The 18,137-nt window shown below is 47.2% G+C and overlaps 1 protein-coding gene across 4 annotated transcripts in view; it reads right to left on the bottom strand.

Annotated features, from left to right (window-relative positions):
* Positions 1-647: 647 nt before the first annotated feature.
* ARK2C (arkadia (RNF111) C-terminal like ring finger ubiquitin ligase 2C) overlaps positions 648-18,137 on the bottom strand; it is an 83,561-nt gene continuing 66,071 nt past the window's right edge. For 2 of the 4 annotated variants that reach the window (XM_080973623.1, XM_080973625.1), the window contains 8 exons: positions 14,523-14,814; positions 12,435-12,470; positions 11,040-11,165; positions 9,068-9,197; positions 7,069-7,173; positions 5,559-5,654; positions 4,558-4,664; positions 648-3,076 (listed from right to left, as the gene is read on the bottom strand). In XM_080973623.1, coding sequence (XP_080829749.1) covers positions 2,959-3,076; positions 4,558-4,664; positions 5,559-5,654; positions 7,069-7,173; positions 9,068-9,197; positions 11,040-11,165; positions 12,435-12,470; positions 14,523-14,814 — 1,010 coding nt within the window. In that variant the 3' untranslated portion in view covers positions 648-2,958. The remainder of the gene's footprint in view (positions 3,077-4,557; positions 4,665-5,558; positions 5,655-7,068; positions 7,174-9,067; positions 9,198-11,039; positions 11,166-12,434; positions 12,471-14,522; positions 14,815-18,137) is intronic. The other 2 variants (XR_013977628.1, XM_080973624.1) reach the window with 2 other exon arrangements.

Below are 18,137 nucleotides of genomic sequence, written 5' to 3'. Positions count from 1 at the left end.
TTCCCTTTTTTTAAGGGAAATTCCCTTATTCTGAATAGGATTCCTCGCAAGAAAAAGGAAAAGTTGACAGCTACGGTCCCCACTCAAGGAGCCCACAGGAACCACTGTCATGAGTGCATGGGCCACTCTCCTACAAAGAATATTGAACAGGCATGCAAAAGTAATTTTACCAGTGGGGCAGGGCCTTCTGTTTTATACCAGTTTTAGACCAGTTTAAATATACAGGTCAAAAACCAAGCGAGTGTTTGCAGTATGTGGGCTTGTGGGGCGCCAACTTGGATAAAATATTGTGGGGGCCCGGGACAGCCCCATCACGCATAACTGATCACATGAAGCAGTGCACACACACCATTTAAATGGGAATGCCCATTAACTTTGTGGGAGCCTACCCCCCACAAATGTTTTGTTGTGGGGGCCGAAGCCCCCATGGCCCCTAAGTGGTGGCTCCTCTGCTTTAACCTGTTTGTGGACACTATCAGAGGTCACAAAGAAAGGAATATATGATAACAACAAGAAGATGAGGAACATAATAAAGTGAAGATTGGACAGAACTGTGAATATTATTCGGACAGAACTGTGAATATTAAAGCAGCAGCAAGAGAGATGTTTGGATCCCTTTCGGAGCTCGAAGCATGGGTACCCCCAACAAAAATTTAAAAATTTGGCATTGTAATTTGGAATTAATGTGATTTGATTGGTTTGTTAATAAAAATTATATTAAAAAAATAAAATAAAATAAAGTGTTGGCTCTTCTGCTGTGTGGTGAAAGTTTTGTAAAGGAAGCTGTCATTCCGCTGGTCAGCTGCTTGGTGAGAAAAAGAGATCGGGAAAGGCTGAATTCGTCCTGACCCTCATTCCTCTTCCTGAACAGCAGATTGCGCACATCATTCCCCGTTCTGCTAAGGATGTGGAATGCTCCTTCAGTGGACACTGCCCAACTTAGGTACATTACGTGTGTATTATGCAGTCGACAGCCTGAAAACCAGTTTCAGGACATAATAACTATATATGCACACGCAAACATACAGTATTTGCTTGAGCAATCACACATTTGCCTCCCAAGACCAGAGCATCATTCTAATGTTTTCCAGGAACCTGAAATGTTGTCCGTGTTAAAAATATTCCATGTATCAAAAGGGCTTTCACCATGTAAATTTGGACTGAATTTCTCCCCTCCCCTTTACTTAATTTGTGGCACTTGAAAAATAAGTAATGCAGGGTTTGTCTTGAGTGCTAAAACCTCTCTAAGCACACACACACACACACACACGCACATGCACGCACACACACACACACACACACACGGTAGACAGCGCAAAGATCTGGAAGAAAAGTGGAAGATTTTGCTCAGTCAGCCCCTGCCATTCCTTCAGTCTCTGGGATCCTGAGAGAGCGAGGTGGGGGAATATTTCTGGAAGAGTTCTATGGGATTTGATGAGAAACTTCCCATGTAGCTTTTGTGCAAGAATTTAAGGTAGAACAGGCAAGATGTGGTCTTTAGGCCCCGTTCTCCATGCTTTGGAGAGCAGGGCTTGTGCTTATTGTGTTGCCAAAAGATGGCAGAATCTATTTCCTGTGGCCTTTCAGACTCACCCCGACCAGTTACCAAAGACAGTGTATTCTTAAACCATCTATCTATCTAGCTTAAACCATCTATCCAACTCATGCACAAGACCAGGTGAAGATCGCTTCCTCCTACCAGTCACAAGATATAGAGCCCAAGGAGCCCTCCAGGGTTAAAAGTCACCTTGTCGCTGCTCCCCAAAAGCAAATTGCCTACTGACAATCAAATGGCTGCCATGTTGTTTTTAAAAGAGGCAGAAAATGGTTCCATTGCTCCAAAAGGGAGAGTGTCAAATTAATAATATGTATTTTTCTGAAGGAGAAGTAGGCTAAGCCTGAGGCTTGTGGAGAGATGTTCTAATTCTTCCTTGGGAGACCCATCGTTCAGATCCAGTAGACGGAAGCGAAATTCATCCTGGGCTTCTGCCCTAAGTATCATGTCCAGCACCAGCAGATAAGCAGGAAAGACAGTTTCCCGCTCTTTTATCCCAACCGCCAAATTTCCTTCCAATTTCCACTTTCCCTCATTTTCTTTAATTTCCTACCTCACTGCAATCTTTTCCCGAGTCAAATGCTCCTAAGGGAAAAGAAATAGATATATATTTCTTTTGTTTTTTCCAGCGTAAACAAGATTCTTTTTCCTTCCTGTTTTCACCCAAGCAAGAAAAGAACTTTACTCTTGTGTCTTTGTGTCCCCCATTCCCTCCCCCACCCCCAATTATGTTTCAGCCAGGCACCAAAGTAAGGAACCTTATGGAAAAACGAAAAGATAACAAAAGCCCCCAATGCGATGTTTGGTGCAGATTAGGTTAATAGCAACAGACCCACCACAAGATGACAGGGCATCAAAAGACGACATTTCTTTAAGCGTACATGCTCTGGAAGCCATCCATAGAAATAGCTAAAGAACCCCTAATGTGTTTCTACTTATTCAAGAGGTATATTATATACAATCCTTTTGAGAAGCAGGATTGAGAGGCCATAACTAGGAACATTATGTACCGTCCTTCCCACAACTAACTCTTCCCGCCGGCTTTCTAGCTGCGTATACCCATGCTTCGCAGTCAACAAGGTGGCACGGATCTCCTCCTACCTCGAGATATTATAAACCACCAACTCTTCTTCTTCTTCTTCTTCATCACCATCATTCACCAACATCTTTTCTGTCTTCCTCATTTTCGTCTTCCTCTTCTTCTTCTTCTTTTTAAAAATTAATTTAATTTAATTTTTTGTTTAAATAATCTGCGAATGTGCTTGCAGGCTTTCTTCATACACACACACAAAATCAAATGGCTCAGAAAGGCAAAACTTTTGCTGCAAAGGGGCTGCGACGCCCCAGGAAGGACCAAGAAAAGGAAAGGAAAAGAGGACACATCCCCAGAGCTGGTTCTCCTCTCAGCTGTCGGACCCGAGCTGTGTTTCAATGTCCACTCGGCAGATAGGGCATTTCTTGCTGGTCGCGAGCCACTGGTCCACACACACTTGGTGAAACAGATGCATACAAGGTAAACGCCTGGAAAACAGAAGGTTTGTTATCTGGGCAAGAGGTCAAGACTGAGCCTGACACCATCACGCAGGACCTTTGTGCAACGGCTGGGGCCTAAGCTCCTCCTTAAAGGACGCGGGTGGCACTGTGGGTTAAACCACTGAGCCTAGGGCTTGCCGATCAGAAGGTCAGCGGTTCGAATCCCCGCGACGGGGTGAGCTCCCGTTGCTCGGTCCCTACTCCTGCCAGCCCAGCAGTTCGAAAGCACAAAGTGCAAGTAGATAAATAGGTACCGCTCCAGCGGGAAAGTAAACTGCATTTCCATGTGCTGCTCTGGTTCACCAGAAGAGGCTTAGTCATGCTGGCCACATGACCTGGAAGCTGTACGCCAGCTCCCTCGGCCAATAAAGCGACATGAGCGTCGCAACCCCAGAGTCGGCCACGGCTGGACCTAATGGTCAGGGGTCCCTTTACCTTTAAAGGACCCCTGGATGCTTAAGTCCAGTCAAAGGTGACTATGGGGTTGTGGCGCTCATCTCTCTTTCAGGCCAAGAGAGCCGGCATTTGTCCACAGACAGCTTTCCGGGTCATGTGGCCAGCAGGAGTAAACCACTTCTGGTACAATTGAACACCGTGATGGAAACCAGAGTAGCACATGGAAACGCCGTTTAGCTTCTCACCACAGCGGTACTTATTTATCTACTCACACTGGCGTGCTTTTGAACTGCTAGGTTGGCAGGAGCTGGGACAGAGCAACGGGAGCTCATCCCGTCACGGGGATTTGAAGCACGGGGATTCGATCTTGTGATTGGCAAGCCCAAGAGGCTCAGTGGTTTAGACCACAGCGCCACCCGCGCCCCCCTCCTTGAAACTGGTGCTCTAGTCAAGGACTACTGTCTGATTTCCCCACAATGCATAGGAGTGGTGTTGTGTCCAGGGGAATTGTGGAAAATGAAAATGGCGGCTCTCCACCACTTGTTCCTGTCACCAGGTAAGGTAGCCAGATGCCCACTGATGCAAGACAAATCCCATTCCTTTAAACCTGGAACCCGCCCTGCTCAAAATGGATACAGAATTGGTGGCAGGTGGTTCTTAGAGGTATTATTATTATTATTATTATTATTTATACCCCGCCCATCTGGCTGGGTTTCCCAGCCACTCTGGGCGGCTTCCAACAGAACACTAAAATACAATAACCTATTAAACATTAAAAGCTTCCCTAAACAGGGCTGCCTTCAGATGAGAGAGAAGCCCTGGGGTGCTATAAGGACTTAGACAACCCCTTCAGTAGCCCTAGTTACAAACCTCTAACTGTTTCGTTCATGAGGACTGACGTCTTGATTTGCTCAGAGGCAATATATATCTGTGTGGTGGAGGGGGAGTTTGCGATAGAAACACAGACCAGCAAGCAAAGAATGAAAGTGATGAAACTTGGAGGTGGGGTGAGGTGGATAGAGAACGAACATAAGAAAGATTTCACTCGGAATCCCTTCGGAGAATAGTTATACCTCACATCCTCTCCGTCTTCGAGCATCGAGAGACAGATTGTGCATTTCTCATCGGTGTCCGACTCCTCCCCATCTTCCTTTACTGCTTTGATTTCCTGCGGTCTCCTCTGTCAAGAAGGTCAAGGAAAGATCACAGCATTACACAAGATGGCCGCCCCAAGGCCTTCAGGAGCGGGTGGGGATTTAGATGGCAAAGAGCATAACCCAGGCCTCCCCAACCTTTGGCCCTCCAGATGTTTTGGCCTACAACTCCCATGATCCCTAGCTAACAGGACCAGTGGTCAGGGATGGTGGGAATTGTAGTCCAAAACATCTGGAGTGCCAAAGGTTGGGGATGCCTGGCTTAACCAATGCCCTCCATTAAGACCCATTGCTCATAACAAAATACCGGTCAGTGCAGCAGTTTATGTGAATACTTAAAATAAATTATTGCCATTACTACTACTACTATTACTATTCCTTTCCAAGCAGCCCAGATTTGTACATATGAGCCCTCAGAACAAATAGATGATGCAGATAAAGTAGGCAGAAAAATACATTTTAGTCTCTTTCCTTCAGAATATTAGAATTCAGAGTCATCCAGCGTGAAACCGTTTGGCAGGACTTGTTTTTACACGCTTACAATTAATGTATGGAATTTATTACCACAAGATGTGGTAGCCACTGATTTTAGGCAAATTCATAGAGGGCAAAGATTGTGTTGCATCCACACCTGTTCATTCATTCTTAAAATGAAAAGTTAAAGACTTGTTGATTGCCTTTTTAAAAAATAATAATCAATTTTTGAAGATGCCCTGTATGGAAAAAACAAAACAAAAACTGGTTGTTATCTGCCTATGATTTGTCAGGCTTAATCCAGTGATGGTAAGGCGGCTGTTATGCCTGCAAATTTCATCCACTTTTGCAACAAAAAAAGTTGTAGCCAGCATCAGGCTTGCCTCCAAGAATGGTCAGCGCCCAGTGTCAATTCTGGTAGGATGAGATGTTCTTCCAACTCTTACCTTCTTGTATTTGTGTGGGAAAGTGAACCGTTCAATGGTGTTCTGGACGGCCCCCCTGTTCACACTGCCCAGCCTGTCTTCCAGTTGCAAAAGCTCCTAAAAAGAGGGAGGAAAGAGAAAGGAATGAGCAGGAGACCTTTCAAATAGCCACCTGTTAGCCATCTGAGATGGCAGATCAAGAGTCCTCATCTCTCCACCCTTTCCCTGCCCCTTACCGGTCCAAAGAAGGTTTTCTTTTAATCAGGTTTATTTTTAAAGGCACAGGAAATAAAATGGCTTTCAAAAGGGGAATATACAGGAATCTTGACCTAATTGAAGTCAAACAATTGGTCTTATCTCACTCAGTATTTTTTGCATCAGGTGTGTGTGTGTGTGTGTGTGTGTGTAATACTGACTGCTCTTCTAGATCCCTTGCTGTGATACTGTAATGCCAAAAAGGTTTTATTGCCCCAAAGCCCCTCCAAATCTTTCTCTCTGCCCTGTCCCTCCCTCCCTCCCTCCCTCCCTCCCTCCCTCCCTCTCTCTCTCTATACATCCGAAGGCAGCCCTGTTTAGGGAAGCTTTTAATGTTTAATAGACTATTGTATTTTAATATTCTGTTGGAATCCACCCAGAATGGCTGGGGAAATCCAGTCAGATGGGTGGGGTATAAATAATAAATTATTATTAATATTATATTATTATTATTCTTGACTGACCCTGTGATACTGTGAGGGAGGGGCTCTCCAAATTCCCCCTCAAATTGCCCATTTAATTTTTAAAGCTTTTCAAAAACCAAACTTAATAACCAGTTACTAATACTTTTCAAAATAGTGTCAAATAGCTGGCTGCAAAGCCTTTGGGAAGGCAGCTATTAAGAGTGGCAGTTCCCCCTATGCCCACTTCTATACTTCGATCATGCCCACTTTGGCATTCGACCCCCCAAGAAAACCAAACCAGGAGAGATAAGCCAAGAACGAACCTGAGCTTCTGCCTGTGGCTTGTTTTGAGCAAGCAAATCACAAGTGCTGATTTGCACCTAACTCTGACTTGTGTCTTCCCAGCATGACACAGAAAAGAGGGGGATGGATGTGATTCAGCAGTGCACATCAGCACACAACTTGTTTGCAATAAGCCGTCATTTATTGGCAGAGCCTGCTAAAAACATTTTGCTGCCTGAGGCAAAGGACAAGATGGCGCCCAACCCCAAAAGCACATACAGAAGCTAATTGGACTGGGAGTTGAATTTTACTCCAATACTGGTGAAAGGACACGTCTTCTGCTTTACTTGAGGGCATCGGGCTAATCTAGAGGGTAGAGGGCAGCCACGGGGGACTCACAGCTCTGGTCATTCTCCACACCCCACCAACTGTCACCTGAGGCAGCTGCCTCACTCTGCTTCATCATAGGGCCGGCCCTGTTTATGGCTTACTGTTACATGAGAGTAAAGCCATAGTGGCTGAATGAATAAACGGATACAGAACCTGCAGGGGAAAAGGTCCAGAGGCTCATTCAAGCTGCGAGCACTTACTTCGTAACTTTCCCTCACAGCGGACGTGTGTCTGTTTGGATTCAGTCCCTGAAGAGCAAGTAGCTGAAGCTGAGGATATGGGTAGTTTCTAATTTCATGAACAACCTGTGAGGCATTGTGCAAAATAAGTAAGTAAGTAAGTGAGAGTTTGCTAGTAGTAGTAGTATTCAAAATAAGGCTTAATGGCCTTTGAAAAGGGTTAATTCAAAGGAAGATTATCTGCTAGATTGGAGCACCCAACATTATTTCAGATTATTAGGGTACAATTCTGCAGTCAGCGATGCAAGTTGTTCTTCGAACACATGTGTAAAAGAACCCAACCAGCTGTAGCAATCATTTCTGCTAAAGCTGTCGGATTATCCATTCAGAAAGAATTGCCTCCCACAGTGCCGGCTCCTAACTAGCAATCAGCTGACAGGAATGATAGACGCCTGTATTTTGACTGCCTTCCCCCAGACAGTGACTCAGGCCCGGTCTACACAGACAGCAGATTGTGTCGTAAAACTATCCCTGGACTGTACCACTCCAAATGGCAGATGGAGAAATCACATGATTAAATGTTCCTGTCACCTCCGCATAGAAAACTAACATGTCAGGAAGAAGGGTTCTGGCATAGACTTTTTCCTGATATGCTGGTTTTTAAGGCACAGAGCATTTTCCGCATGGGAATGCGTCAGTAGCAATGGGGAAACTATGTTTCCCAACGCTACTGTAGCTTAGTTCCCAAGCATTGGTGCATGTCCAGTGCCAGAGACTGAAAGAGGGGACAGGGCACCCCCACAAGGGAGGCGGAGGGAGAGAATTTTTTTTCCTTGTTCTCCTCCTCTAAAACTAGGTGCGTTTTATGGTCGGATGCATCTTATAGAGTGAAAAATACGGTACTTCTCCAGCACAGATTAAAATCTGAGCCAGAGAAGAACTCAGAGGTGAGCGTTGTCAGCAGCCCAATCTTGCATGCCAGGCTGCTCACAGAGTGGGAAGGGGAGAGATGGGGTAGTATCTCCTGCCATCCCAACACTATTACCAAAGCAGCAAAAAGAGAAGATTGGGTGAGAGGAAAGTGGGGGTTTGGGCAGGAGAGAGGCAGAAATCTGAGCCGGGTAAGAACATTCAGATGCTAACCCTATGAGCTGCCGAGTTTTGTATTTCCAAGCTGGGAAGCATCATTCATTCAAGCAGTCCAAGAACAGATTAAGAACTCATTAAGATCCCTTAAGCAGAGTCAGACCACTGGCCCTTATAGACTGGTATCGCCTAAGCTGACTGGCGATGGCTCTCAAGGATCAAATGAGCCCTGATGTGATGAACCTAAGGAATCCCAGCCTACACAGGTGTCCCCGCCTCCAGAACCAGCTGAGCCGGGGCTGGGGCTTGAGCCTGAAGGGTCCTCACCTGTGCTGGATCCTCAGGTGCAGGCACCAGCTGAGCCTGCTCTGGCTCCTGAGGTGATGGAGGACCCGTTGCCTGCAGGTGCTCCACTCTCAGCCCCGTCAGGGGAAGCTGAGGTTGCCTCTGGGTCTGGTAACCCTCCAGCCTCTCCTGAGCTGCAGAGGCTCAGGGCAAACAGGTGGAGGAGTGCTCGCCTCCAGGCCAGGAGAGGCAAGTCACCTATGGACCAGGGCCACCCTATGCCTCAGGGCAGATAAAAGCCAGCCAGCCCCAGTCCCAGGTTGCGGGAGCAACATTGTTGGTAGCCTGTTCCTGCCTGCACCCTGTCCTGCTCTTCTGCCAGAGTTCCTGACCTCACCCAACTCCCTGCCTTGGACCCTGCTTCAGCTTTGACGGACAGCTTCCACACCGCACCCTCGACCTCGGACTGGACTCGGACCTTACCGCACGGTTAACCCTCGGGACCAGCACACTTGAGCTGGAAATGCTAGGGATAGTATTTGGGGCTTTCTGCACGCAGAAGATGTGCTCAATCACCAAACTCTGGTTACTATGCTGTTGGTCTAAGCCAGGCTTCAAGCCAGCCCCCAGCAACTCCCGCTTCGCTTACCATCTGCGTTGAGGACGTGTTCCGGGGAAAATGCTGCATTCGTTGTGTCGCTAAGTAATGCTGATAATGTTGTGGAACTGGCCTGACCTGGAACTGGTTGTGAGTTAGGCCAGCATCGACGCTGAGATCCCTGGAAGGATGCAGAAATACGAATCGCTTTCAGGCATTGTGCAACATTTTTTATAAAAAGTCTCCCATTCCGCCACCCCCTTCCCAACACACATACACTTTGAGTTCAAACCCAATGGCTAATGCTGTTTTTATATCTTTCACCGGATAGAAGGAACATGAGCCCGGAGGCATGGTGACTCATCCAAATAGTTCAGAGTTTGGTTGGTATATACGTTAACCCTGTGGAGTTTCGAAGCACCGGTGGTCAAGAGAAGGAGAAAACAGCACAGTCAATTAAATGTAAAAAGTAGGGTGTGATTGTTACCGTATTTTTCGCTCCATAAGATGCACTTTTTCCCTCCTAAAAAGTAAGGGGAAATGTCTGTGCGTCTTATGGAGCGAATGTGTGGTCGATAGCTGGCTCCCTTTCTGGCCCCGCCCCCTTGCCCAGGCCTCCATTGTTGAATGTTCTGCAGACGGAGGCTGTTTGTTTCCCCAGTGACATGTGAATGGCTGATTAGATTATCTGTCTGGAAACTGTAGAAACGGCTCCCTTTCCTTTCCTAAAGAAGCTGCAGAACTGTGAGTTGAACCCCATAAAAACAAGAAAATGACAACTTAAGTCACTCCAACTGAAGATACTCGTGCACTCCAAATAATTTGCCAATGTATGTGCAAATAATAGGTCTTGCTGAAAGGCAATACATGGTGCTTTGCACTGATTTGTTGTTGTTGTTTAGGCATTTAGTCATGTCTGACTCTTCGTGACCCCATGGACCAGAGCATGCCAGGCACTTCTGTCTTCCACTGCCTCCCGCAGTTTAGTCAAACTCATGCTGGAAGCTTCAAGAACACTGTCCAACCATCTCGTGCTTGGTTGTCCCCTTCTCTTTATGCCCTCCATCTTTCCCAGCATCAGGGTCTTTTCCAGGGAGTCTTCTCTTCTCATGAGGTGGCCAAAGTATTGGAGCCTCAGCTTCACGATCTGTCCTTCCAGTGAGCACTCAGGGCTGATTTCCTTCAGAATGGATAGGTTTGATCTTCTTGCAGTCCATGGGACTCTCAAGAGTCTCCTCCAGCACCATAATTCAAAAGCATCAATTTGCACTGATTATGGTAATGCATTTATTATTATTATTATTATTATTATTATTATTATTATTATCACACTGTATTGTCTTAGAAGGCCGCATGGTCTTAGAACGGGGTGTGACTGTGAGGGGGTGTTGTTGTGTGACTCTCATTAAGGGATCCTGCACTTCTGAATTTGCCACTAAACTACTGTTGCATGACACCCTTCAGATATTTGAACATTGCCATCATGTTTCCTGTTAGTCTTCCATTCTCCATGCTATACACATGCCCAGCTCCTTCAACCGTTCCTAATCACAAGACTTCTATTTCACCCAGTGGCGTAGCAAGGTCAGGTGGTACCTGGTACGGAAAATTTCTTGTCATCCCCCCTCCCACACACATTGAAATCTAGTTGGACTCCCAAGGGACTGTGATCTACTCAGAGTATAAAAAGACTGGCTGTGATCTACTCATTGTCATTGCCAGGAGTTGTTGGGGGGAAGGATTGACCAAAGCCTTTTTTAGTGAATGCTTGGCCTATGTTGTTGAGCATGCCTGCATGCCTCCTCCAGCAGCCAGGCAGCGCAGGGCTGTCAAAACAAAGCAGCGAAATGCGGTGCAACTAATCCCCTTCCCCTGATGGCTCAGGGTAGGCGGGAGTCGCAGGCGTGCGGCGCGCCAAATGTCACCCACCTCGGTAATGACACCCAGGGCAGTCCACCCCCATCGCCCCCACCTTGCTCCGCACCTGATTTCACCCCAGTTGTCACAGCAAGGAATGACTTACCAGTCTGTTCCTTCCGCTAAATATCTGGGCTGGGGGCCCATGGGTTGAGGAGTCTGCAGTTGATGGCCAAATTCGAAGCTTGGATGTAACCGATGAGGTTGGACAGAGATACGCTCCTGAGTCCGCCTGCAGGGTTGAGGAAGAAAGGTGAGCGAAAGAGGCTCATGTTTGACACCCACCCCCAAGGTTCTGAATCCTGCATCCAAAGCAACACTGATAACCCTGTTCAGACAACTGATTCAGGGTCCATGAATGCACGGGGTTGGGGGAACAGGGTCATAGGAAGCAGCTATGGAATTTGCTCCCATGGGAGGCAATTATGGCCATGGCAAATTCATGGAAAAGGCTATTGATGGCTACTAGCTATGATGGCTATGCTCTTCATCCAGACTGAGTGCTTCTGCATATCAGTTGCCAGAAACTGCAGGAGGGGAAACGTTTGGGTCCTGTTTGCAGGCTTCCCACAGGCATCTTATTGGCCACTGTGAGAACAAAATGCTGGACTAGTTGAGCCATTGGGCTGATCCAGCAGGCTATTCTTATGTTCTTGCCTCCCTTGTCCAGTATGGTGGTACCTCTGGTTGCGAACGGGATCCGTTCCGGAGGCCCATTCACAACCTGAAAAGAACACAACCCGCGTCTGCGCACGTGTAGGTCGCGATTCACTGCTTCTGCGCATGCGCGAGCAGCAAAACCCAGAAGTAACCCTTTCCAGTACTTCCAGGTTGCCGCGGGACACAACCTGAAAATGCGCAACCTGAAGCAAACGTAACATGAGGTATGACTGTATTGTCTAGCCCTCTAGCCTTCCCCAATTGGGTGCCCTTGGACTACAATTTGACCAGGCTGGGTGACGGGAGATGGGTTTCAATAACAACTAGAGCACAGTTGGTGAAGGTTGGTCTGTTCTGACTGGCAATGACTCCGGGGGGGGGCAGCAGGGGAGAGAGAGCTATGCTTCTGGATTTAAAAAAATAAATAACTGGAGATGTCCAGAATTGAACATGTGATCTTCTGCATGATAAGCATGCACTCTGCTATTGAGATATTGCCTTTCCCCATCGTTCATGAGCTGCACACATTCAGCCTGTGAAAACAAACCCAAAGGTGTGAACACTGGCTCTGATCATGCGCTCAGGAACCCTGCGAAATGGAGGGCTGTCAAGCATGCACAAGCCTATATTCAAAGCGCATTGGGATGCTATACCATTAACTCAGCTTGCATTGAGTTTCTGCATAAACGGCAGAAGGCAAAATGCATGGCTGGTCCATGTCTTCTGATGTTCTGAGTATACTGAATGCAAATAGGGCTGTGTCTGCAGATTTAGTCACACTTCCTTGCCCACCTCACCAACTCACGCATGCACACATGCATGCACACGCATCTTCACTCACCCTGGATCAGTTGCCTGCACAGAGCTTAATGGTGACCTGCAGACAAAGCATTCGAGTCAATAGAGTGTATTCACAGATTGGACAAAGTATTAACGACAGCCTTTCCCAAGCTAGTGTCTTCCCAACGTTCTACAGCATCCGGCAACCCTGACAATTGTGCCATGCTGGCTGGGGATGCTGGGAGTTGTAGTCTGACAACATCTGGAGGAAGGGTGAGGCTGCAATACATATGAATTGCTTACACAGAAGGTTCAGGTACTTGAGCGAGACAGTGGTTTCAAGGTTGACCAAGCAGATGCCTCCTCAAAGCTCACAGAAGTAGGGACACTCTAGAGCCATGGTTCCCAATGTGAGGCACATGCCCCACAGGGGGGCAATTTGATTTTTAAGGGGGGCAATTTTGAAGCTTGTTTAGACCAAGTTAATGGCCTTTTAGGTTTCCTCCATGTGAGTAGGAGTTCATTTTATGAATAATAAGAATTATATTTTACAGGGGAGGGGGCGGAATCAGGATTTTAGAGGTGCTTGGGTGGCGCTGTGGGTTAAACCACAGAGCCTAGGGCTTGCCGATTGGAAGGTCGGCGGTTTGAATCCCCGTGACGGGGTGAGCCCCCGTTGCTCGGTCCCTGCTCCTGCCAACCTAGCAATTCAAAAGCACCTCAAAGTGCAAGTAGATAAATAGGTACTGCTCCGGCGGAAAGGTAAACGGCATTTCCATGTGCTGCTCTGGTTCACCAGAAGCGGCTTAGTCATGCTGGCCACATGACCCAGAAGCTGTCTGTGGACAAATGCCGGCTCCCTTGGCCTATAGAGCGAGATAAGCGCCGCAACCCCAGAGTCGGTCATGACTGGACCTAATGGTCAGGGGTCCCTTTACCTTTACTTTTTAGGTGGGGCATGGCCAAAAAAAGATTGGGAACCACTGTTCTAGAGACAGACACCCTGTGGTTTGACCCCATTTTATGTATACTGTTGCTGTGCATAGAGTTTCGAGATTTTAGGCCAGGGATGAGGAACCAATGGCCCTCCAGATGTTGTTGGAGAACATCTCCCATCTTTCCTGACTGTTGTCCATACTGACTGTGGCAGGTGAGAGTCCATCAGTATCTGGAGGGCAACAAGTTCCTCCCAGACCTGCTATATACCAGAATTAAGTAGTAAAGGGTTTGTTTTTTCCTAGATGGCACCACTTCAGCCCGCAGAAGCAGGGAAAGCGCAGGGTGCTGCATGCTTATGTTAATGTTTTTTATTTATTTATACATCACTGTATCATTAAAAAAAATTATGGCAGGGATTTGCAACAACATAAAAATATAAAACCAAACAATAAAATCATGAAACGTTAAAAGCAACTCAAAAGCAAAAACAAGTTAAAAACAAATATCAGTTGACCCTTTGGGGGATGCTGCCCCATGTGGGTGGGAATGACACACAAATTGGGTGTCAGTCGTAAAACTAGCAATGCTTAGTTATTATGGCAGGCAGCCGTAGATAAGCCCATCCTCCACTGATTTAACTTACAGCCTTTGAAATCCACCCACCTTTGCTAAAGGTTTTTGAGGGGAACAAAGGATGCATCAGCAGTGGGTTTCCTGCCTTGGCAGGGGATTGGACTAAAACAGTGTTCTTCAACCTTAGGTCCCCAGATTTTGTGGCACCACAACCCCAGGCAGCTTAGTTAATGGTACAGATTGATAGGAGCTGTAGTCAGGGCCGCCTCACTCATGAGTCAAGGTGAGGCAACTGCCTCAGGCGGCAATATCCACCAGGGCAGGGAGATGTCTATCTTTCTTTCCTGTAGATCTTCCCTCACCCATTCTTCCCTGGTGGGGAGGCAGGGTGCCATGGAGAGCTAAGGCATCAGGAAGAAGGCTACAGTAGAAATAATGTCCCTGATGTGCTAGCTTTCTGCATGCAGGGATATATATATTACAAAAGCAGAACTGCAACTCGCACAATCCGTTGGCCACGTTGGCTGGGGCTAATGGGCTCAGAAGAGTCCAACAGCACGTGGAAGACATTGGCTGTTAGAATGTCCCAAACTGGTCACATTCATGATCTTGGCTGATGGTGGAGATGCTTGCTCACCTGGGATGAGGCATGAGTCTGCGGTGCTGGGCCTCGAGGAGCTGCTGCTGGAGGAGGTATTGCTGGTGAAGGGCCTGAGGTAGGAAAGAGGGTCCCGTCACTTCCTGGAATGGCAGGGCAGGCAGAGGCGGCAGGGGCGGGTGCAGGGGGCCTCCGTGCTGGTGCGCGGTTGCCATGTGAGGCTGGACGGCGTGAGGCAGGGGGAAGTCTGTGGAAATCTGAGGCTGGGGGCCCAGGTGGAAGTGCCGGCAGGAGGTAGCATGAGGATGCTGAGACCTTTGAAAAGGAGCGCCTGGAAGGGAAAAGGCGGGAGGACGGTCAGAGGTGCTCTGCGCAACCCAAGGCTTGTTCACTTGTCATGCTGGGCCCAGGTAGAAGCTGTGCACAAGTGCTGGTGCGAAAGACTGGTGACTGGGAGCGGCCGCCGAGACCATATAACACCGGTCTTGAAAGTCCTACATTGGCTCCCAGTACGTTTCCGAGCACAATTCAAAGTGACGTAGAATTACAATGCCACATGAGCGAAATGATCAAACATCCAGCAATAAGGGACCATGGGAGAGGTTTCTCTCCAGCTAACTATCTGTCAGGTCTTCAGGTACCCAAATACAGACGGTCTTTTACCCTTGCCAGATTCAACGTTCTCCCTTCTGCCTTACTTCAGGGCAGATTTGAGGGTAAACCATACGCAGCGCGGGTCTGCCCTTGTGGCTCGTTGGAAGTTGAAACTGCTTCACATGTACTATTACGTTGTCGTCTTTATGAGGATATACGTTTGACTTTTATTACACCTGTTTTGCAAAAGTCCAGGAAAGAATCGGAACACCATAGTTTAAAACTACTGCTAGAGGACAAGAATCCCAAGACTACATCAAATGTAGCCAAATTCTGTGCGTCTGCAATTAATCGCAGGAAGCAAGTGGTATCCCATAATGACCAAACCCCCAAATGTTAATTACAGGGGGCACGCTAATAATTAATTTTAATTTTTTATATTTAAATGCTTGTTATACTCATATTGTCCTCTGTATTTTAGATTTTTTTTTTAATGATCTGTGATATTGTGTGTGTTGACGCTGGTCTGTGACCGTATTAATAAATTCATTCAATTCAAAGTGTTGGTGCTGACCTTTAAAGCCCTAAACAGCCTCGGCCCAGTATACCTGAAAGAGCGTCTCCACCCCCATCGTTCTACCCGGACACTGAGGTCCAGCACCGAGGGCCTTCTGGTGGTTCCCTCACTGCGAGAAGCCAAGTTACAGGGAACCAGACAGAGGACCTTCTCGGTAGTGGCACCCTCCCTGTGGAACGCCCTCCCACCAGATGTCAAAGAGAACAACAACTACCAGACTTTTAGAAGACATCTGAAGGCAGCCCTGTTTAGGGAAGCATTTAATGTTTGATGTATTACAGTATTTTAATATTTTTTTGGAAGCCGCCCAGAGTGGCTGGGGAAGCCCAGCCAGATGGGCGGGGTATAAATAATAAATTATTATTATTATTATTATTATTATTATGAGGGTACACTCATGAGAGAGCGACTCACTTTGAACAGAAACGCAATACCTTTCACCATGGGAGGGGCAAAGCTACTCAGTCTGCTGTAGAGTTTCTGCTAAATGCTTACATAGGGCCGTAGCATGGGGGCCCACAGCCCCGGGCGCATGATTTGGAGGGGGGGCGAGATAGATGTTGTCGTCCCAGGATCCCCACCCTGATTGCCGTCAGAAGTCTCTGGGCCCCAGCGCCCAGCCTGGCCTTAGCATCGCGCCCCCTGCCCCCTCACTGAATGGTTATGCGGTCAGTGTTGGGGAGTGCGCCCGCCAACGGCCGCATCAGATGACCAGGCTCCCCCTTGCATGGGTACGCAGGCAGGTGGCACAGCGCTGCCCTGTGAACGCTCTGTGCCCCACACCTGCCCAGCAGTGGCGGTAAGGGTTGGGCTGGCACAGTGGATTTTGTTCACCCTCCATGCCAAGCCCCTGGTCCTGCCTTGTGCATATACATGCCCTAGGCACCAACAAAGGACTCAATGCCCACCATGCTGATAGCCAACTTTAAGCCCCGCACCCACTACCAACATCCTACCTCTCCCTTGATTAAGCACTTAGAAATATACTCGGAGTCGAGAGTGGATTTCATGCTCTTTATTCAGCTCATAGCGGTGAGGAGGAATGGAAGTTCCCCCAGAATGTCTGCTTTATATACATTATTTACACAATGGGCCCCACGTGATTGGCTAATTCCGGGATTCTCCTGTAGGCCAATCAGGTTCCGGATTCACTTCCACCTGGAGCTGGATTGGGTGGCTCCCGTGGACCAATCAGACTGCTGCATTCTGGATCTTATTGTTCTAGGACCAATCAGACTGCTGAATCCTATTGTTCTAGGACCAATCAGACTGCTGCATTCTGAATCCTATTGTTCTAGGACCAATCAGACTGCTGCATTCTGAATCCTATTGTTCTAGGACCAATCAGACTGCTGCATTCTGAATCCTATTGTTCTAGGACCAATCAGACTGCTGCATTTTGGATCCTATTCAACTCAGTACATCATGTGATGTTGCACAAGTCAACCAACACTGTACAGGCTGGTACGACCTTCTGCCAGGCTGTGCCAGTCCCCTCAGCATCTCCTGATAGGCCACTGCAGCCTTCCATGACGTCACATCCTCTGGAGGAGGCTGACCACTCATACCTGGCCCCCTCAACATTGAGGGGGCCAAGCCCTCTTCAAACAAAAATTTGTTTGACACCTCGACCCCCTGGAGTTGACAAACCAGCACTCACACATGCCCGCTCTCACTTCTCAGGGTTCTTTATACATAAATCAGACTCATTCCGGACATTCCTTCAAATACAGGGTTCTTTCAAGTAAAGTAAAGTAAAGTAGGGCATATAACCATCTTGATTCTGCCCAGCCGGTGCAGTGACCATTTTAAATGTCTGAAGGGCTTGATTTTAACGCTTCATAATTCAAGATGTGGAAAATATGGAAACAACAAGAGAAGCAGGACTAAGATGTGGAGATATGCTGCAGAGATCCAGACCGTGGAGAGCCCCAAGAAATTAATAAATATAATTTGGACTATAATTTGATCTTTTTTATTTTAGGTTTTTATTTTAGTTGAAGTATTATGATTGGATGTTTAATTGGATGTTTTTTTATTGGAAAATCAATAAAAATGATTTATGATGATGATGATGATGATGATAATAATAATAATAATAATAATAATAATAAAATATCTGAAGGGCAGTCACAAGGAAGATGGAGCAAGCTTGTTTGTTTCTTTGCTGCTCCAGAGGGTGGGACCCCCAACCAATGGATCCAAGTTACGAGATGAACCATTAGGAAGAACTTTCTGGTGGTAGGAGCTCTTTGACAGTGGAATGGGCTACCCTGGGAGATGGTGGGCTCTCCTCCTTCAGAGGTTTGGAGGGCCATCTGCCAGGGATTTTTCAGCCGGGATTCCTGCATTGCAGAGGATTGCTCTAGGAGTCTAGTAAGCTTCGCTTTCAATCTGAGTTTTTATTAAAGACAGCAAACAAATGGCCTCGCGAAAGCCCCTAAATTTATTGAGACAAAAAGATGCAGGTGTCCATAATCCCT

This window comes from Podarcis pityusensis (genome assembly GCF_964106645.2).
Source record: "Podarcis pityusensis genome assembly, chromosome: 11".
In the NCBI taxonomy this organism is placed as follows: domain Eukaryota; kingdom Metazoa; phylum Chordata; class Lepidosauria; order Squamata; family Lacertidae; genus Podarcis; species Podarcis pityusensis.
This window is presented reverse-complemented; position numbering and strand designations above follow the sequence as displayed.